The 17594-nt window shown below is 50.9% G+C and overlaps 2 protein-coding genes across 4 annotated transcripts in view; both read left to right on the top strand.

Annotated features, from left to right (window-relative positions):
• KIFAP3 (kinesin associated protein 3) overlaps positions 1–3289 on the top strand; it is a 62178-nt gene extending 58889 nt beyond the window's left edge. Inside the window, exon 20 of one of the 2 annotated variants that reach the window (XM_071751419.1) lies at positions 2139–3289. In XM_071751419.1, the coding sequence (XP_071607520.1) occupies positions 2139–2247 (109 nt within the window). In that variant the 3' untranslated portion in view covers positions 2248–3289. Of the gene's footprint in view, positions 1–1983; positions 2015–2138 lie in introns of those variants that run through there. The other variant, XM_071751420.1, reaches the window with a different exon arrangement.
• Positions 3290–6776: 3487 nt separating this feature from the next.
• SCYL3 (SCY1 like pseudokinase 3) lies at positions 6777–16432 on the top strand. 2 transcript variants are annotated; one of them, XM_071751407.1, is made up of 12 exons: positions 6777–6916; positions 9053–9342; positions 10106–10291; positions 10901–11014; positions 11753–11809; positions 12551–12653; positions 12938–13049; positions 13670–13747; positions 14000–14139; positions 14812–14999; positions 15267–15438; positions 16127–16432. In XM_071751407.1, exons 2-12 carry the CDS (start codon positions 9178–9180, stop codon positions 16183–16185), a joined length of 1374 nt encoding a protein of 457 aa, XP_071607508.1. In that variant the 5' UTR covers positions 6777–6916; positions 9053–9177; the 3' UTR covers positions 16186–16432. The 2 variants fall into 2 exon arrangements, with proteins under 2 accessions (XP_071607508.1, XP_071607509.1); XM_071751408.1 differs by having other exon boundaries at positions 6789–6890.
• Positions 16433–17594: the final 1162 nt, after the last annotated feature.

Below are 17594 nucleotides of genomic sequence, written 5' to 3'. Positions count from 1 at the left end.
GGATGTTATTAACTCCTGGTACTAACATGCTGGAGTAACTCTGGGGAGGAATCACTCTTGTTTCACAGCAGTTATTCAGCTGCTTTGTTTTCTGAACCACCAAACAAATTGGTCCTTGTTGGATTGTTTGGGGGAGCCTTGTGGCCTCCAGCCAGGAATCTCTACCTAATGGCAGCCTGTGTGAGGTCTGCCTGCCTCATCCTTTTGTTGCTGCAAACCAGGGCGTAGGGACCATCCTTGGGGTAAGGAGAGGGCAGGGTTTGGTGCTTCTGGAGACAAAAATGAGAATGGAGACAAAGGATCCGAATTTCTCCCAGTCCTTTCTTTCAGGAATCTTTGAAAGCTTGGAGGCTGCTAATGAGAAAGCTGTTGTTTGCCAGGTACAACAGGGACCTGGAAAAGGTGTCTCAGGGGTCACCAGCTCACTTCATAATGGGCTTGGAAAAGAGTCCTGGGACTTTGTAGTGGATAGAGGAAGGAATGGGTGGCTGGAGGAAGGTGTGGGGGCAGAGGCTTTGTACACACCATGGGTACCCCACGTGTTCACATGGCTTTGGACCACTCTGGGTACCCCAGGGCTCCTGTGCTGCTCTTTGCCACGCTGAGGGACCTGCTCAGCCTTCCAGGTCCCACTGCTGTCTCTGGGTATGAGACAGGGACGTTGCCAGTTCAGAAGCAGACATGGAAATAGCAAAGCCCTTTCAGGGTGCTGCATTTCTCAGGGTACATTCAGGTGAGCCAGCATGAATTACTCTGCAGTTTGCTTTGCTGAGTGTGCCCCCTCCCTCTCAGAGGACAGATCTCAGCCTTCACCTGGTTAGCAGAATATCCAACGAGTGAACCAGCCCCAAGGAGCCTTTTCTAGGAGCTCACAGAGGCAGAATCAGAGGGAGGTGTCTGTGGAAGGACAGAACCACTTCATCTGAGCCCTTTCAGCCCGAGCAATTCAGCAGTGCCAGCATTTAGCTGAGCCAGGGCCCGGGGCCCACCCATTGTACATCTTCTGGATGGGTCATTCTTTCCCAGCCTCCACTGTTGCATAACCCATGTTCCATATGTCTAATTGGCAGTAATGAGGCTCAGCTTTTCCCCACTCCAAAAGCACTTTGGTTCTTTGTGTTTTGACAGTCTTCAGAGAGGAAGTTCAGCTCCTTTCAATGCATCTTTAGCCAGCCAATAAATCAGAATCCTTTTCCCATTTGTCCTTCTACTGAAGTGGAAATGAAGAAGTGACATAACTATGAACAGGCACTAATCCAGTATCTTAGGCAATGTTCAGTGTTCCTTTACCTCCTGCATGAGAATTATTCTGGAGTATGAAATATGTGCCACTTTTCCCTAAGCATCTAGTTCATTGCTGTGGGACTTTTTTGGTATAAAAGATGCTGTTCAGTATGAAAAATGAATTATTCTGGCTCGTTAGCACACAGCCTTTTGGTGTATGGTGAATTCTTTCTGCTGATACTTTGGCTGTCAGTCCTGTATCCCACCAGAAACACTGTCCTTTGCTGAACTACCTTGCTGTGCCAGACAGTCTCACCTTCTCATTTCTACCTGGTTTTTGTGTTGTGCTTTTTGTTGGGTTTCTTTTTTCCCCAGGGGCTTCAGAAATGGACTGAGGGAAGGAGATGAAATTATTCAGATGTGTAGGGCAGGGTTACTGGTGGGCTTTGCAAGCAGCATGCTTGGAGCCTCTCCTGGAAGGTGTGTTAATGTACAGAGAGAGAAGACAGAAGGACAGAAAACTTCTGCCTCTTCTGGGATTTCTGTGTGACCTGAAAGCCTTTCCTTTCAGGAACTGTGGTTTTTGACAGAAAACTTCTGCCTCTTCTGGGATTTCTGTGTGACCTGAAAGCCTTTCCTTTCAGGAACTGTGGTTTTTGACAGAAAACTTCTGCCTCTTCTGGGATTTCTGTGTGACCTGAAAGCCTTTCCTTTCAGGACCTGTGGTAACTTCTCTGCAGCATTTCTTTTCCCTCCCAGGGAGGAGACAGAGCGGTGCTAGGAGGGGAAGGTGACTTGCAGAGCTGCCTCACCAAATTCCCTGTATTGCAGGAAGAGCTGGAGTCACCAGCACCAGGTACTCCTTCCCTACTTGATAAACCCCAGCAGTTTCTCTCCCCTCTTGTTTCTTGCAGCATTGGAGTTGATGGGTTTGGCCAAGCCCCGGGGGTCCCGGGCCGCCCAGCCACTGCCTACGGATACCGCCCGGATGAACCCTTCTACTACAGCTTTGGGGCACGGTGAGACAGCCCCACTGCAGCCCCACTGCCTGGCTGCCAGGAGAGCTCTCCCTGGGTGTACTGCATGAGTGTTCCCTGACAGGTCCATTGCTCTGTATCCTTTGGTGTCTGTAGCTCCAGCCAGGCCCGGCTGTTCTGGGTCCGGTGTTTTAGTGACAGTGTTTGCTCTTGGGTTGCTCTCTGTTGTTGTTTCTGTACAGTTATTTGCTCTGTGACTTGAAAGGAAGAATTGGAAAGCTCCCAGACTGGAAAGGGTCACATTATGTATATTAAGCTACTAATTTAATTTCTATTAAATATAAAAAAAAAAACCCAAACCTGCGTGGTCAGCGGTGGTGAATGTGTTTTTAAGCAAGGTTTTGTTTGTTTTACAAGGCATTTAAGTAAGGGGAATGCTCCGTGTGAAGTGTGCTCAGCATGGACTGTTTCACTCTCACACTTCTGTAATGGGAACTCTTGTTAAGCCCCAGCACCTCCTGGTGCTGCCTTGACCCGTGGGTACCAAAGTCCAGCCCTGGGTGTGAAGATTTAATAATGGAAAGATGGCACAGATTCCCTCCCATGGAGCTTCAGACCTTTACCATCTCCTTTAAAGGTTTGAAAACACTTAAAATGAGAAACCATGCTACAGCAGAGTCCCTTTGCCATGGTGTTTCAGCAGAGTTCTGTGGGCTGAGAGAAGGCAGCAGCATCATGGGGAAAAGCAGAAGAAACCAGCACTGTAAGTTTATTCCCAATCCAGATTCCCTCCCACCAGCTCCTGCTACCAAAAGAGGAGCCAGGAACACCTCCTGTATGGGAAGGGGATGGCAGTGATCAGGAAGCTGACATGCTAGCAGTCCTATACTTGAAAAAGATTTTAAAAATCAAGATAGCTGCTGTATCTTTTAACAATGTGCAGGTGCTTTTAGATGCAGTGTTAACCCACTGTGTTTCCCACTGCACGACTGGAAAGGAGTCTGAAGTTGTCCATGGTGTTTCATACATATATGCAGCCTCCTCCCTGTGTGCTGGCTTTGTTTTCATGCCTTCATCTACTGGAGGTAGGTATTAAAAAAAAAATCAGCACTGCCAAGATGAATGTTTTAAAAAATAATTTCCTATACATCTTTTTTTTTTTTTTTTTTAAGATCTTACTAGAAAAATTGCAGAAAACGTGAATTAAACTACAGGGTTTCCAGTGTTGTACCTTGCTAGATCTTTTCCATTGGCCCGAGCCCCTGCTTTGTCTGCCCAGCAGTTGTGCCACATTTAGTCAAAAGCTTTCAGATATTTTTACAGTTAAAGCTGTGAGAGCAATTACCCAAACTGCAGATTCAGACACAGGCTTTTCTTTTGAGACTGGCACTCGCTCATCAGGCTTTTCCAGAAAATTAGTGTGAAGTTATTTAAAGCAGTTGCCTTTCTCATGGAATGTGGTTCTTAGGGAAAAAAGGAAAAAAAAGAAAAAAAGAAAAAAAGGATGAAGTGGGTCCTTAGAGTATAAGCAAACTATCAATGAAACTGAAAGAGCCTTTTAATTGGAAGCTTCAGGTTAACAGGGAACTGCAGTCGAGCTTCATTCAGCAGATGGGTGGGTGTCTGTAATTGTGACCATACTGAGAATAAATGGAAGTGGAAAAAATCTCTGGCAGCATTTTTAGTATTCAATGTTAGGAGTTTATGGGAAAAAGAATAAAAGATCAAGTATTTGCAGCCTTGCCTGGCAGCAGCTAAGAGGAGGACATCATTTATCTGCAAGCAGAGCTTGGTAAAAATTACTCAGCACTTAGTAGCCTGAGGACAGAGCCTGCTAGCCAAGATGAAAACCAGCTGTGCCACTCTGCTCTCAAAGGCAGGAGAGAGGCTGATTTCCCCTTTAATTACAGTTCCTGAGCCAGAAAAGGGGGGAAAAAAAAAAAAAAAAAGATATGAGCACATACACTTTTCAATCTATATCATATTTCCTGTGGGTGTCAGGGGGAAGGTGGAGAGCCTGACCTGCCAGGGTAACTTTTTAATTATCTGCATGTATGGATTCAGTCCTTGGGTACTGTCTCCTGCATAAACCCAGGCAGGCAGGGAGGGAGCTGCTTGCTTCTAGCAACTCACCCAATTTTTGTCCTTCCCTCCCCCCCCTTCTTTCTCTCCCTGCCTTTGTACACAGCTCCTGTTTCTCTCCCTCCAGCAGCAATCCCCAGCGTGTGCTTTTTCCTACTCTGCTGTTAATGAGTTTGGGTTTGCAGGTGTGTTGGCTCTAATTAGGCTGTAAAGTTAATAGCACAATGAAAGCAGCAGAGGCTGAGGAGCTGATGTCTCTGTGGCTGTTACTCAGATGGCAGCTGTATGACAGGGTTTCTGAGAGATTCCTACTCCATGCAGCAGCCTCAGATCTTGTTTTAAATTGTTCTTTGTACCACTCTGGGACTTAGAGGTTTATTGGGGTAACAGAGCATGGGGGGAAAAGCAGAAGTAAACAAACATCCTTGGCCTGGAGAGCTGAGGAATAAGCTTTAGGAATAAAGTCTTTTAAGTTCCAGGTTTTTGCATGGAGCTGGCTAACAGCTTAACACATGCATTTTGTTCTGAAGTGAGGCTGCCATGATTCTGTTTAGTTTGATCCACTCTGGATTAAATGAAACAGGAATAAGATTCCTCTTCTTCTGGAGCAAGCAGGACAAGCTGGGTTTGGATGCAGGAGATGCCAGGCCCCTCTGGCAGGTTCTCTGCTGGAATTCCTGGGCTCTGCCACTCTTCTGGGAGAAGAGCTCCGGCCTTCATTCCTTCATGGCCAACCTCAAGACAAATCAAAAGCTGTGAAACTGACTTTGCTGCTGCAAATCATGTCCCAGCCCTTTTGCTGTGACCTGTCCTGAGGGTGCCCAGCTCAGTACCTGGGCAGTGTCCCAGAGGAAAGGCAGGAGAGCTGCTCCACGGGGCAGCCCAGCAGAGAAACTGCTGGAAATGATGCAGAGCAGCCAAGGTTTGGTTTTTTGGTTTTTTTGTTTTTTTCCTTATCCTGAGAGCTACAGGAATTACACCACAGGCTGAGGCTGGAGCCAAGTGCTGCGTGTAGAAGCCAATCATTGCTTGCTAAAAATTTTATTTATTAAGAATTTTCTGTCAGTACCTGAAGTTGTTCAGGTTTTTTGTCTTCTGCCTTTCTCCCGTGAGGCACCCACAGGATGTACAAATCTGTGCTATGGGACTGGAATAAACTGGCAAGGAATGGCCACAGCTCCCCCTGTTCTACACTTTTAAGGCCAGAGTCTTTAGGAATGACTGTTTGCCCCAAAGACTTTGGATCTTTCACCCCTTTGTAGGAGGGAGGTGGCACATCTGAACTTGGGTTTAATTTCTGTTCCTGGATGTTACCCCACACCACGTGAAACACCTCACACTCTGTGTCACCTGCACCCTCCTGCTCCTACCATCTTTCTGCTTTATTTAAACCCCCCCCTATCATCCAGCTGCCACTATCAGGAAAATCCTGCCTGGACAGTGCCCTCCTGTCACCCTGACGGGACAGTTACAGCCCTCCCGGGGTACAGTCAGAAGCAACACCCTGCGTGGCCTCCCTGCAGCCACTGGAGCTGCGGGGATCCTTTTGCTCTCCCGGTACCCGCAGCTCCTCCCAGAGGCCGCAGATCCCCCGAGTCCTGGGAGGGTTTTGCTACAAAGCGTGTGCGGGGGGAGGAAAGTGCGTTGCAAAAAAAATAGGACAAAGAATCGCTCCCAAGTTCACAGCGGATCTGACAGCGGAAAATTTAATGGGAGGTAAAAGTTGAGTTCCTGAGGAAAGGCGAGGAGGGAGCAGAGCCGGGACCACCTTTGTTGCCATTAAATCTGTGTCTAGACAGCGCCAGGGGCTGGGCTGGGCTGCGGGGCCCCGCTCACCCCGAGCACGGGGTTCGGAACGATGGAGGAAACCGCATCCTAACGCCGGAATAACACCGGGGAGAGGAAAACCGCGTGTGAACAGCCCCGGACCTCCCACCGCCCGCACCCCTCCTCGCAGCCGTGGCTCTGGTGCCCAAAATCCTCGCACGAAAGCTCTCCCGGGGGATGTTCCCCCCGCAGCCTCGGGAGCGGCTCCAATGGGGTTCGGTGCGGGGATCCCGGACACCGGGGGGACCCCTGCCCGCTTCACCGCTCCCCCAGCTCCCTTCAGCCGGGTCGGGAGCCACTCCTGGATGCCCTGGGGCGCAGACGGGGAGCAGAGAGGGGGAAGCGGGGAAAGGGATCGGTCCCGCACGCAGCCAGGAGGGACGCAGCTCCTCCGCACGCACCCCGCACGCCTAAACCCCAGGCAGCGAAGCGCGGTCCCGCAGCGCACAGGAGGGTGGTTGGGGTGAGGGGCTCTCAAGGGCCGAGAAGCCGCGATGGAGGAGGTGACAGAGCTGGGAGGATGCGGGAGGTGACACGGGGGTGCGGAGTGCGGGCAGCTCCTTCCGCACACAACATGGCGGCCGCCGCTCCTCCGCCCGCACCTCCCAGCCGCTAGGCGGCGCGCTGGGGAAGGCGGCGGCGCTCTGGCCGCCTCGCTGGTGCGGCGCTGCCGGAAGTGGCAGCGGCGGCCGCGCTGTGAGGGAGGGAGGGAGCCCAGGAGGGGCCCAGGTCCCTCCCCACCCCCGGCCCGGGCCGGCGGGGAGCAGGTACGGGGAGTAGGTGCGGGGAGCAGGTACGGGGAGCAGGTGCGGAGGGGGCGGTGGGGATCGGGGGGACGGGGAGCGGCGGGGACCGCGGCTGCGGGCGGAGGAGGGTGGGAGGTGTCGGGGGTTAATGGCGGAGGCCGCTAATGGGGCGCTGGAGGGGGGGGTGGCAACGGCTCCGCTCCCACACCCGGCCCAGGCCCAGGGGGTTCCGGCAGCCTCAGCTCCCCCGGCACCCGGGCCGTGTCCTGCCTGTCCCGGCCCTGCCCTCCTACCTGGGCCGGGCGGCTGGAGCCGGAGCCGTGAGCCTCGCTCGGGACGGGTGAGGGGCCCGGTGAGGAAGCGGTGACGCTGCTGCTGCTCCTTCCTTCCCCTCCCTTCCCTCCCTGCGGGGATTGGCAGCTCCCAGGTAGGGGACAGCGTGGGGGCAAAGTCTCGCTTTTTGGAGGAAAAAAGCCAATACCGGTGACGGTGTTGACGGGAGGGAGAGCGCTGTGGGCAGCGGCGTGATCCCCGTGTTTCTCGGGGGAAATCCACGCGTTCTCCGTGTCTGCTCCGTCCCTGGGCCCGCTGCTTCGGGAGAGCTGAGGACCCCCCGGTTCCTCCCTCTGGGGAAGCCTCTGATTTTGGGAAGCTCCTGGCAGCTTCCAGGAGGGCAGCAGGGAGCGTAAGGGGTCCTCAGCACAGGCTGTGCCTGAGTTTGTTTTACCACGGGAAGAATCGCTCCGTGGGTTTCAGTCACAGCTGGGAGGGCACCTTTGGCGTTTCAGCAGCCAGAGGGTTTTGCAGTGGTGTGAAAAAGAAACCAAGCTCTGGTTTTGCAGAGCTGGGGTGTTCCTGAGATGTTCGGGCTCCTGGTTCTGCTCCTTGCTGGGGCTGCTTGCTTGGCAGGAGCTGCTGAGCTCCTCCTGGGCCGAGGTTCCCCGGGCTGGGGCTGCTTGCTTGGTGCTGGTTGTTATCCAGGGGCACTGGAGTAGGGGGCAGCCGCCTGAAGGTCCCTGGGGCTGCAACATTTCCCACCCGTGGGCCTCCCCGAGGCCAAATTTGTGACCTGTGAACACCTCCAGGTGTGTCTGGAGCAACAGGAGGCACTTCCAGGTGTCCCCTGTAAAACCTGAGTGAGGAATAATGAGAGTGGGGGTGGCAAATGGGGCACAGCTGGGGAGAGCAGGGAGTGCAGCAGCTGTGCCAGGAGGAGCAGCCAGAGCCATCATCACACCCAGGTGGGGAGGGAGCAGGAGCAGAGCCCCCAGACACCAGCTCTGGGCAGGGGGAGTCCTTCTGAGCCTCTCTGCTGCCACCAGAAAGTGCTGTTTAGAAAGCTCCTCTGTCTTGTGTGTTTTGGGCTGGAAACGACCACCATGAAATGATTCACCAGCTGCAGAAAAGTATTTCATAGAATCATAGAATCCTATTTGGGGGTGAGCAGTTATTTTTGCCCCCTTGGCTTTTCCTGGGAACGGGAGGTTTTTCTCTCTCCTCCTCTCATCACTGCAGATTGGTGGTTCCTGGGTAGAGGTTCAGGGTGCAGGCTGTGGTCACCAGGCTGGTCACAGAGCACCTGCTCAGTCAGTGCTTTCTGAAAGAGCCTCTGCCCTCAGCAGCTTTGCTTTACCTGTTCTGTGTGTGCCAGGGAGCTGCACAGAACCTGGGTCAGCCTCTTCCTGAGAGCCTGGGGGAGGAAGGAAGGGGATGGCAGGCAGATGGAATATTTGTCAGATGGAGGGAAGGGAACTTGCTGCTGGAAGAGGTGACCTGACTGCAGCTGAAGTTCCTCTGTGTCTGGAGAGCTGAGCAGTGGCTGCTTCTGAGACAGCTCTGTGTGTCCTGAGGAGGTGGCAGTCATCATTCTGAGTGCTGAGTGGGCTTAACCTGAATTAAAGCCCCAGAGCAGGAGCCTGCAGGGTGGGCAGGTCCTGGTGGGTCCTGGCTTTGGTGCATTCTCAGTTTGGGAGCCTGTGGACTTGTTGTGGGTGCCCCCCCAGTCTGTTTATTGGTGTGGCAGGGCCGTGGTGATGCTGACACAAGAGCCAGGGGAGTGTTGGCTGCAGAGGTAGAGAGCTGCTTGTTTGATTTCCTTCCCAAAATAAAGTGTGGGGATTTTATTCTTGACTTTAAACTGAAGGAGAGGATGCTGGCAGGAGGAAGGTTTTCATGGCTGTTTTTCATGCTTTGCAGAAAATGCTCTGAAAGGAGAGCTGGACAGCACCTCCCAAACCAGATCTGTCTGAAGGAAGTCTGCCTGCACCCAGGGGCCTCTTTGTGCTCTCTCAAAGCTCTGCACCAGCCAAACTCTGCCAGGGATGGGCTCCGAGAACAGCGTTCTGAAGAGCTACAGCCTGCAGGAGCCTCCCTGTACCTTGCCCAGCGGGCACACCCTGTACCCTGCACTGCTACAAGATGGCAAAAGGGCCTCTGTCTTCGTGTACAAGAGAGAGAACGCAGAGAAGGTCAATAAAGCTGCCAAGGTACCCTGCAGAGCTGCTTTTTTTTTTTTAACTGGAGGGATGGGAACCAGTTCATGAGGGTCAGAGTCTTGGGGAACAAGGGCAGGAGGAAAGTTTGGAGTTGTCCGTGGCTGCAAACAGCTGCCAAGGCAGAGGGAGAGGGGTTTGGCAGCTGTGAAGCTGCTGATGTGCTGCAGGGTGGGAAGTGGTGCCTGAGCTGCAGATGTAAGCCAGGGAATCCCCTTCCTGGGTGGATCCTACCCAGGAAACCACTGAGCTAGATGTGTGCCCCAAGAAAGCCAATGGCATCCTGGCTTGTAAAAGAAATAGTGTGGCCAGCAGAAGTAGGGAGGTGATTGTCCCCCTGTGCTCAGGGAGTGGCTTCCAGCTGCAGCAGAGGAGGTTTAGACTGGACATTAGGAAAGAAAGAGTGGTCAGACACCATGGGCTGCTCCATGGATGGAGTCACCATCCCTGGGTGTGTTTGAGGGTCATTGAGATGTGGTGTTGGGGGATGTGGCTTAGGGGAGAACTTTGCAGAGCTGGGCTGATGGTTGGACTCAGTGATCCCCAGGGTTTTTTCCAACCTGAAAGATTCTCTGAAACCCAAAATTCTGTGTAAGACTTTGGATGTCTTACAAAGGCTTCTGCACTGAGTGAGTGAGCGTGTTGAGTGGTTGGTGAGGACAAGGCTGTGCTGCCTCAATTCCAGCAGGAAATGTGGTGGCTGTGCAGGCAGAAGGGATGCTCTGGGTGAGGTCTAACAGCTCTCTCTTTCTGGAAGCACCTGAAAACCTTGCGCCACCCTTGCCTTCTGCGCTTCCTCTCCTGCACTGTGGAAGCCAACGGGATCCACCTGGTGACAGAACGTGTGAAGCCTTTGGGGATGGTCCTGGGGACACTTTCTTCTGCAGAAATCTGTGCAGGGATCTACGACGTCTTGCTGGCACTCATCTTCCTCCACGAGAGGGTAGGTGCCATCTGGCTTTGGTGGGAACCAGGTGAAACAGGACAGGAGGGTGTTGTACCTGGGCTGACCTGGGTGTCTGTTTCATCCCTGTTTTTCCACAAAAAGACAGAGCTACACCCCACGGTTCTTTGAGGCTGAAACTGGAGGAATCATTGGCTGCTTTGTTAGGAGGAAGGGCCACTGGAAATGCTTTTGGAAGGAAGGGTCAGCTCTCAGCTGGTGAACTGCCACCTGCTTGCAGTGCTTCTTGCTGAGGGAGGTGGGAGTGCTTGGCCTTGGCATTTCTTGGCAGCTGCTGCCACGTGCCAGGGGTGTGACTGCTCCTGTTTCAGCCAGGGCTGCAGTTAAATCCCAGCTCAGACTGTGCTGTGTTCATAGCTGGAAGCTGTCTCTGGGTTCACAGCTGTTCTGCTAGGGCTGTGACAATTAGAGCTTTGCTCTGACTCTCCAGCCCTGCTGCCTGGTGCCTGCACAATCCTGCAGGACCTTTTGAACCATGTGGGCTTTCTTGGGCAGCTTTTCCTCAGATCCTCACAGCACCTTATTAACACTGGCAATGATTTTACTTTTCATCTCTCCCCAAGCTTTACTCTTGTCTCTGTGTTTCAGGGAAACCTAACCCATAACAACGTCTGCTTGTCATCTGTGTTTGTCAGTGAGGATGGGCACTGGAAGCTGGGAGGGATGGAAACTGTCTGTAACTTCAGTGAAGCCACCCCAGAGGTAAGAGCCAGGCAAAGCCAAACACCCTCTGATGCCTGGGACAGGGCTCTGAAACCAGCCCCTCACCAAGGGAAGGGCCAGGTCCTTCTGTTCAGTGTGTTGCCTCACTTCCAGCTCTGAATCTTTCCTCAAGGACACTGTAACTCTAAACTGTGACATCTGCACAAACAAACTGATTCCCTGTTAGCCAGAAAGCAGCTACTTTTCTGAGACTGCTGGCTGGAGGGTAGGTTAGGGCTGGGGAGAGGGAGAAAGCTTTGTTGTCTGGGCTGATTTAAAAACAAGCAAAAGGTGCTTTAGTGTGAAGCAGGACAGGCCAGGCTGAAATTAATCAATAAGAAAAATAATTTAAATGACTCCAGCTTTTGCTGCTGGAATCAATTTGTTGCTTGTTGCTGGTCTTGGCAGAAACAACCCAGCAGTGCCTGATGAATGCAGATTGCTCCTGCCACAAATCCTTCACAAACTGTGTGGAGCTTCCCCAGCAGGGATCAGGCAGATGAGAAATGGGGGTGTGTGGTGGTGCACAGCAAAAACCTGACTGGTGAAGCTCCCCCATCCAGATGGACTTGGGACTGAAGGGATGAGTTGGCTGTGATGTCCTGAAGTTGCTTTCTGTCCTCTTGGTGCTTCACAATGGGGACAGGGCCAGGGCCAGGGCCAGGGCCAGGCAGACTCCTGCTGCTTGGCACAGATGAGTGATGGAGGCAGCTCATGTCCCTCTTCTTCTCCTTCCAGTTCCTCTGTCATGTCAAGCTGGTACGAGACCAGTCGTGCATCCCCTGTGAGGAGATGGTGAGTAACATCAGTGCTGGAGGGACTTCTTGATGGCAAGAAATAAGAGCAAGGGTTTTAATTTGTGTGTTTTGTTTCCTTACACTTGAGAGGAAGGAAGTGACAGTACTTGAGGCTCACTCTCTATTTTTTCTCTCCACTTCCCTAACATCTCTAATTCCTCGTGCTCCTCCCTGGCCCAGGGAAGAGAAGTTCTGAATGAGGAGTGGTGGGACAGCAGGTTGTCATCATAGTTTTCAAACACTTTTTGTGGCAGCCACAGTGCTTCTGAATAACCAGAGCTTTGCAAAAACTAGAGAGTTGCTGCTGAGGTTGCCCAGGTCACTGTGGTCACACTGCTGTGTAGCTCTCACAAACAAGAGCATTTTTTTCCCCACTCTGTTAAGCATCCTGTGAGTTGCTTATCTTAGAGGAGCACTAATTAACACCTGTTTCTCTAGAAATGATGCAAGTTGTTGACTTGCAGCTGCTGTGTGCGTTCATGGGGGAATTGTTCATCCTGAGGCAGTTGCTCCTCTGGGTTATAAATTCCTCAGTGCAGGTTTTTTTAGCCCAATATTCTTCTTGTAGAGTACTTTGTGGAGTTGTGATGCTATAAAAAGAATTGCAGAGTGTATACTGGAGCAGAGGTGGGAATGAAGATCCATGGAAACTACAAACTGTTTCACCAACTCCTGATTTTGCTGATTTTTTTTTTTTTTGGGGGGGGGGAATTTGTGCTTTTTTTTTTTTTTTTTTTAGTCTGCAGATTTCCAAATTCTGCCCAGCAGCTGTGGGCATGCCAGGGATGCCTACGCGTTTGGGACAATGGTTGAAAACCTCCTGACAGTCCTGAATGAGCAGGGTGAGTCATGACACTGTTTGTTTTGCTCCCGACTGGACTTTGTAGCCTTTTCCTTGCACATTCGCTGCTTGTTGCAGCTGGCAGATGTGCTACAGTTTCAGTGGCCATCCTTGTTCATGGTGAGAAATGGAAATGCTCTTTTCCCTTCTTTTAGGGGCTTATACGAGCAATTCTGCTGTTAAATAGAGCCTCTAAAAATCAGGTTTTGGGTGGGTGGAGGACTCCTGAGCACGGCTTGTTCATTGTTGAGAGAGAAATCTAACTACAGGTGCTCTGGCTTTCAGTTTCAGCAGATATTCTCTCCAGCTTTCAGCAAACCTTGCGCTGCACAGTGCTGAACCCAGACCCAAAGTGTCGCCCACCTCTCTCCAGCTTGTTGTGCCACGAGTTCTTCAGGTAAGGAGGGGAATCCCCTGCCCCTCCTGGTGTGTCCTGGCACTGACTGTTCTATGTTTCATGTCAGAAGGGGTGTTACTTAGTGCAGGCTTAATCCCTGCCTCTTCCAGGGATCTCTGCCAGACAGAGCTGTTAAAATGAAAGGAAAGCTTTGTCAGGCTTCCAGAGGAGGTGCTGCCTTAGCAGGGGGATGGAAGTGGGTCCCTTGTCACGTGCAGTCACTTGGATCCCCCCAGGGTCATGGGAAATGCTCTTTGAAATCAAATCTTCAGGGATACTGCTGGAGCAAAGCAGAGCTGTGTCTCCTGTCACCCTGGGCTGTGGTGTTACCACTGGGTGGCTCATTGTCCCAGGGAGGTCATCAGGGGTGGCTGCTGCCACGTTGTCCAGGTCTCCCTGTGGATTCCTGAGTTCAAAGTACAGCTGTTGGGTCACTAAGTCACACCCAGCACACCAGCAGCTTTCTTGGTCTGCCTGTGTTTGACTCGTGCCCCTCTGTCCAGTCCTCTCTGCTAAATGAAGGGTGGGGATCTGCAGCCTCTTAGTTGTGGGTGGTTTAAGCACTAACAAGGATCACTTTTGACAGCCTTTTTTTTTTTTTTTTTTGTGTGTGTGCTTAGGAATGATTTTCTGGAGGTTGTGAACTTTCTGAAGACCTTAACACTAAAGTCTGAGGAGGAAAAAACTGAATTTTTCAAGTAAGTGAAGGAACTGTGATCTGGAAGCTTATTTCAGAAACACTTCTGCCAGGTGTTGCTGCCAATCCCTCCCTTCCTTGGGGGGCAGAACAGCCTCTTCTCAAGCAATAGGGCAATAGTGAGAGGCTGCACTGGGTCTTTGTCTCTAGGACATGAGTCAGACCCCCAAGAAGGGGAAAGTGAGGTTAAAGGAAACAGGGAAAAATGCATGGAAGGCTGCCTTGATACTGACTGTTCTCTCCTGGAATGCAGATTCCTGCTGGACAGGGTGGCTGGCTTGTCAGAGGAGCTGATAGCATCAAGGCTGGTGCCTCTTCTGCTCAATCAGCTCGTGTTTGCAGAACCTGTAGCTGTCAAGAGTTTTCTTCCTCACCTGCTGGGTCCAAAGAAAGGTGACCTTTAAATACTTCCTTCAGAGTTATTACTGACAAGTTTTGGAATGGATTCAGAGCAGTCATTCAGTTGAATCAAGGGAACAGTGGTGTTTATTTAACAAGAACAAATACTGTAACATACAGAACTGGAAAGGACAGTTATGTGTGCTTCCCATTTTGCAGTATTTCCCACTGCTCTGCTGATGCAGTGAGGAATTGCCTGGGCTCTTTTCCATATTTCCATGTCACTCCAGGCTTTCCTGATGCATATCCCTCTTCTTACCTTTCCCCCACCCTGCCTGCCCTGCACTCTTTCACCTCTGTAAGGGAACTCAGTCTCTCCTTTCCTCTGCAAGGGGTGTTCAGCAGATCTTGCTGGATCCCAGCTAGCTTTATCTCTTTAGCTCTTTGCCTCCCCTCTCACAGTTTTCCCTAAAAAAGCTACTGGTGTCTCAGCCAAGCACTTTCTGTCTTGTGACTGCCCTTCCACACTCAGAGCCACTGCCATGGACTCTGGCACTGCTGCCTCTCCTCCCTCCCACCTCTGACATCCCAAGCAAGCTGTGTTGGCACCTGACAAAAAAATCAGCCCTGGCACTGTAGCTCTCAGCTGTGATGTAGTGAGCAGCCTACGGGGGAGCTGTCTCATCACTGGAGCAGCTTTTACCCATCTTACCTTCTCTTCCCTAGAGCAAACTGGAGAAAGCCAGCCCAGCTGCCTCCTCTCCCCAGCCTTGTTCCAGACACATGTCATTCCTGTGCTGCTGAAGCTGTTTGAGGTCCACGAGGAGCACGTTCGGATGGTGCTGCTGTCTCACATCCACGCCTACGCGGAGCTCTTCACTCGGGAGGAGCTGAAAAACATCATATTGCCACAGGTTAAGGGCAGCAAAACACCCCAGGGGGACATCCTACAGCAAGGGGTTCCTTCTGCTGGGCTTGGCTCTGAGCTTCAAGTTTGGATTAGTGCTCAGAGAGTTTGCCACCTCCTTTCTCTGCAAGCCCTTGCCCTGATACCTTGCTTGACTGATTGAACCCGGTGCCCTCTGTCACCCACGCTGCTTGAATTTTCTGCAAATACAGTGGGGAAAGAAGTTAAAAATGCAGAATTTTCTGTTCTTAGCAATGCTACTGTGTGTTCACAGGTACTGCTGGGCCTTCGAGATACCAGTGACTCCATTGTTGCCATCACACTGCACAGCTTAGCAGTCCTCGTCTCCCTGCTTGGACCTGAGGTGGTTGTAGGTGGAGAAAGAACAAAGATTTTCAAAAGCTCTGCTCCAAGTTTCATGAAAACTGCTGATCTCTCCCCAGAAGGTAAAGAATGTGGTCAGAATGATCTTGGGATTCTTGCCCGTTCTGTCCAAGCAACACAGGCAGAACTTTTTGGATGATTGATCTGTTGGTGTTGACAGATTGAGGAAAAACTAATTTGTAGCTAGACTTCAATTCTAATTAGCCACTGATACATAATTGGTATCAGAAGGATGCTTATATAAAAGTATTTTAAATGTAGGATTTGATATTAGGAAGGTATTTAGATTAAATATTAGGTAGATTTAGATTAGATATTAGGAAAACACCACCTTCCCATGAGGGTGGTGAGAGCCTGGCACAGGTTGCCCAGAGAGGTGGTGGAAGCCCCATCCATCCCTGGAAGTTTTTAGGGCCAGGCTGGATGGAGCTCTGAGCAGCCTGATCTGTGGGAGGTGTCCCTGCCCATGTAGGGGGGTTGGGACTGGATGATCTTCCTTAAAGGGACCTTAAAATTCTGAAAATTCTGTGATTCTGATTCTGAACACATGAAAAAAAAAATCTCTTCATTTAAGAATCTCTTTAAGTAAAGATGAAGTGTGTGTGTATGGTTATCTGTGATGGAAGAACCATACTAAGCCCTTCCTAAGAACTTAAGGACTTATCCAGGTAGTTGTTTTAATATTCCTTCTGTCCTTCATGCTTTTAAAAATAGTAAATCTCATCCTCTTCCTCCAATTTCTATCCATAGATTGGAAAAGGAATACGAACTTTCCTATTTTCTCAGCTCTCGGGAGGCTTTTCAGCTAATCCAAAAGAAGACAGTAGTCCCCTGCAGCTGCTTAGATAACTTGGAACCAAGTGTACTAAGGGAAAGCTTTTCTGGATATTTAGACTCAGGATGCTTATAACTGGAGGGAAGAATCAGCATTTGTTCTGCTTTAGACATCTAGATACCAAATGAAATGCACGAGAGAGATCAATTTAAGCATAAATGTCTTCTTCCCAATCACGTGTACTGACAGCTCCCACCTTTTATTAAAATCTGTGGATGGCTCATTGCATTATTTTTCTTTACATTATTTGAGTAGACTAAAGTGAATAAACCCCTCTGGCTTGCATGCTAAAACCAGGTTTATTTTTCAGGACATATTTAAAATCAGACCTGGTTTAACTATTGACAAACAATGAAAAACCTCACCCTTGGTCTCAGCAGGGATGAGCTGAACACAGGACCTAAAAAGCTCTTTACTTAAGCCCCTAAAAGGATTTCCCTTTTGTCCAGGGCACCTGGGGGAGGAGGTGGGTTCATTGCAGCTCTTTCCAGTGGCACAGGCCAGGTGTCTCTGGTGCTGGTTACCCCTCTCTGAGGCAGGGCAGCAGGGAACAGAGGTGAGCCCTGTGGAAGCAGATGCTGCACTGACCCAAAACACACTCATCTGGGGTGAAAGCAACAGAGCCTCACACCCCAGAGGCTGGGGCTGGTGAATGACTGACACAACTCCCAGAAATTAACTGGAAGTGTGTCTGCCAAGCCATCACCACAGCCCAGGGAAACCAACCTGCCTGCACCTCCCTTCCCCTCTCCTCTGGTGTGGTAGGAGGGAGTGCCCTGGTCACTGCCTTCAGGGCAGAGCCTCCTGCTCCTGTTAGGGCTTTGCTCATGCCCAGGCATAAAAAAGGGTTTGTGGGGAGATGTGAGTTTGCTTATGCTCTGAATTGTGGTATCAGCACTGTGCTTCTGTATGAGAGGCAGGCAACGAGGAACTGGTGATGCTGTGCAGTACAGAACCTGGGTCTGGATGCATTTTGGTAAAGCATCTGTTCTGATCATCATCAGTTTGTGAGCTGTGTATCTCTTGAAAGAACCTCTCAGCAGAAAGTGACCGTGCCCAGTTGCCTAAACTTTGTACAGCTGCAGAGAGCAGGAGCATGGGAGTGTTGTGTGACTCTGAGGTGCAGCTGTTGGGTTGCTGTGCTGTAGAGAAGAACATTACAATGCTGCAGGCAGTTTCAACCAAGACTGACACCACACTTTGTGGACTTTGTGCCTTTTATCCCTGCAGACTCACCCAGTCATGTAAGCAATCAGAGAAATCAAAGCTCCAGGCCCCTGAAGAACAACTCCAGTGTGTTCCCCATCTCTGGAAAGATACCTGTCAGGAAGCTTTCTGTGCCACAAGACAATCCTCTGGCTTTAGAGACAGGTAAAACTTTGA

This window comes from Heliangelus exortis, chromosome 8 (assembly GCF_036169615.1).
Source record: "Heliangelus exortis chromosome 8, bHelExo1.hap1, whole genome shotgun sequence".
Taxonomy (NCBI): domain Eukaryota; kingdom Metazoa; phylum Chordata; class Aves; order Apodiformes; family Trochilidae; genus Heliangelus; species Heliangelus exortis.
This window is presented reverse-complemented; position numbering and strand designations above follow the sequence as displayed.

Coding starts and splice junctions, on each gene's coding strand:
- SCYL3 (XM_071751407.1), top strand. CDS start 9,178: ATGGGCTCCGAGAACAGCGTTCTGAAGAGCTACAGCCTGCAGGAGCCT. Junction 11,810..12,550: donor GCATCCCCTGTGAGGAGATG/GTGAGTAACATC, acceptor TTTTTTTTTTAG/TCTGCAGATTTCCAAATTCT. Junction 12,654..12,937: donor GACAGTCCTGAATGAGCAGG/GTGAGTCATGAC, acceptor TCTGGCTTTCAG/TTTCAGCAGATATTCTCTCC.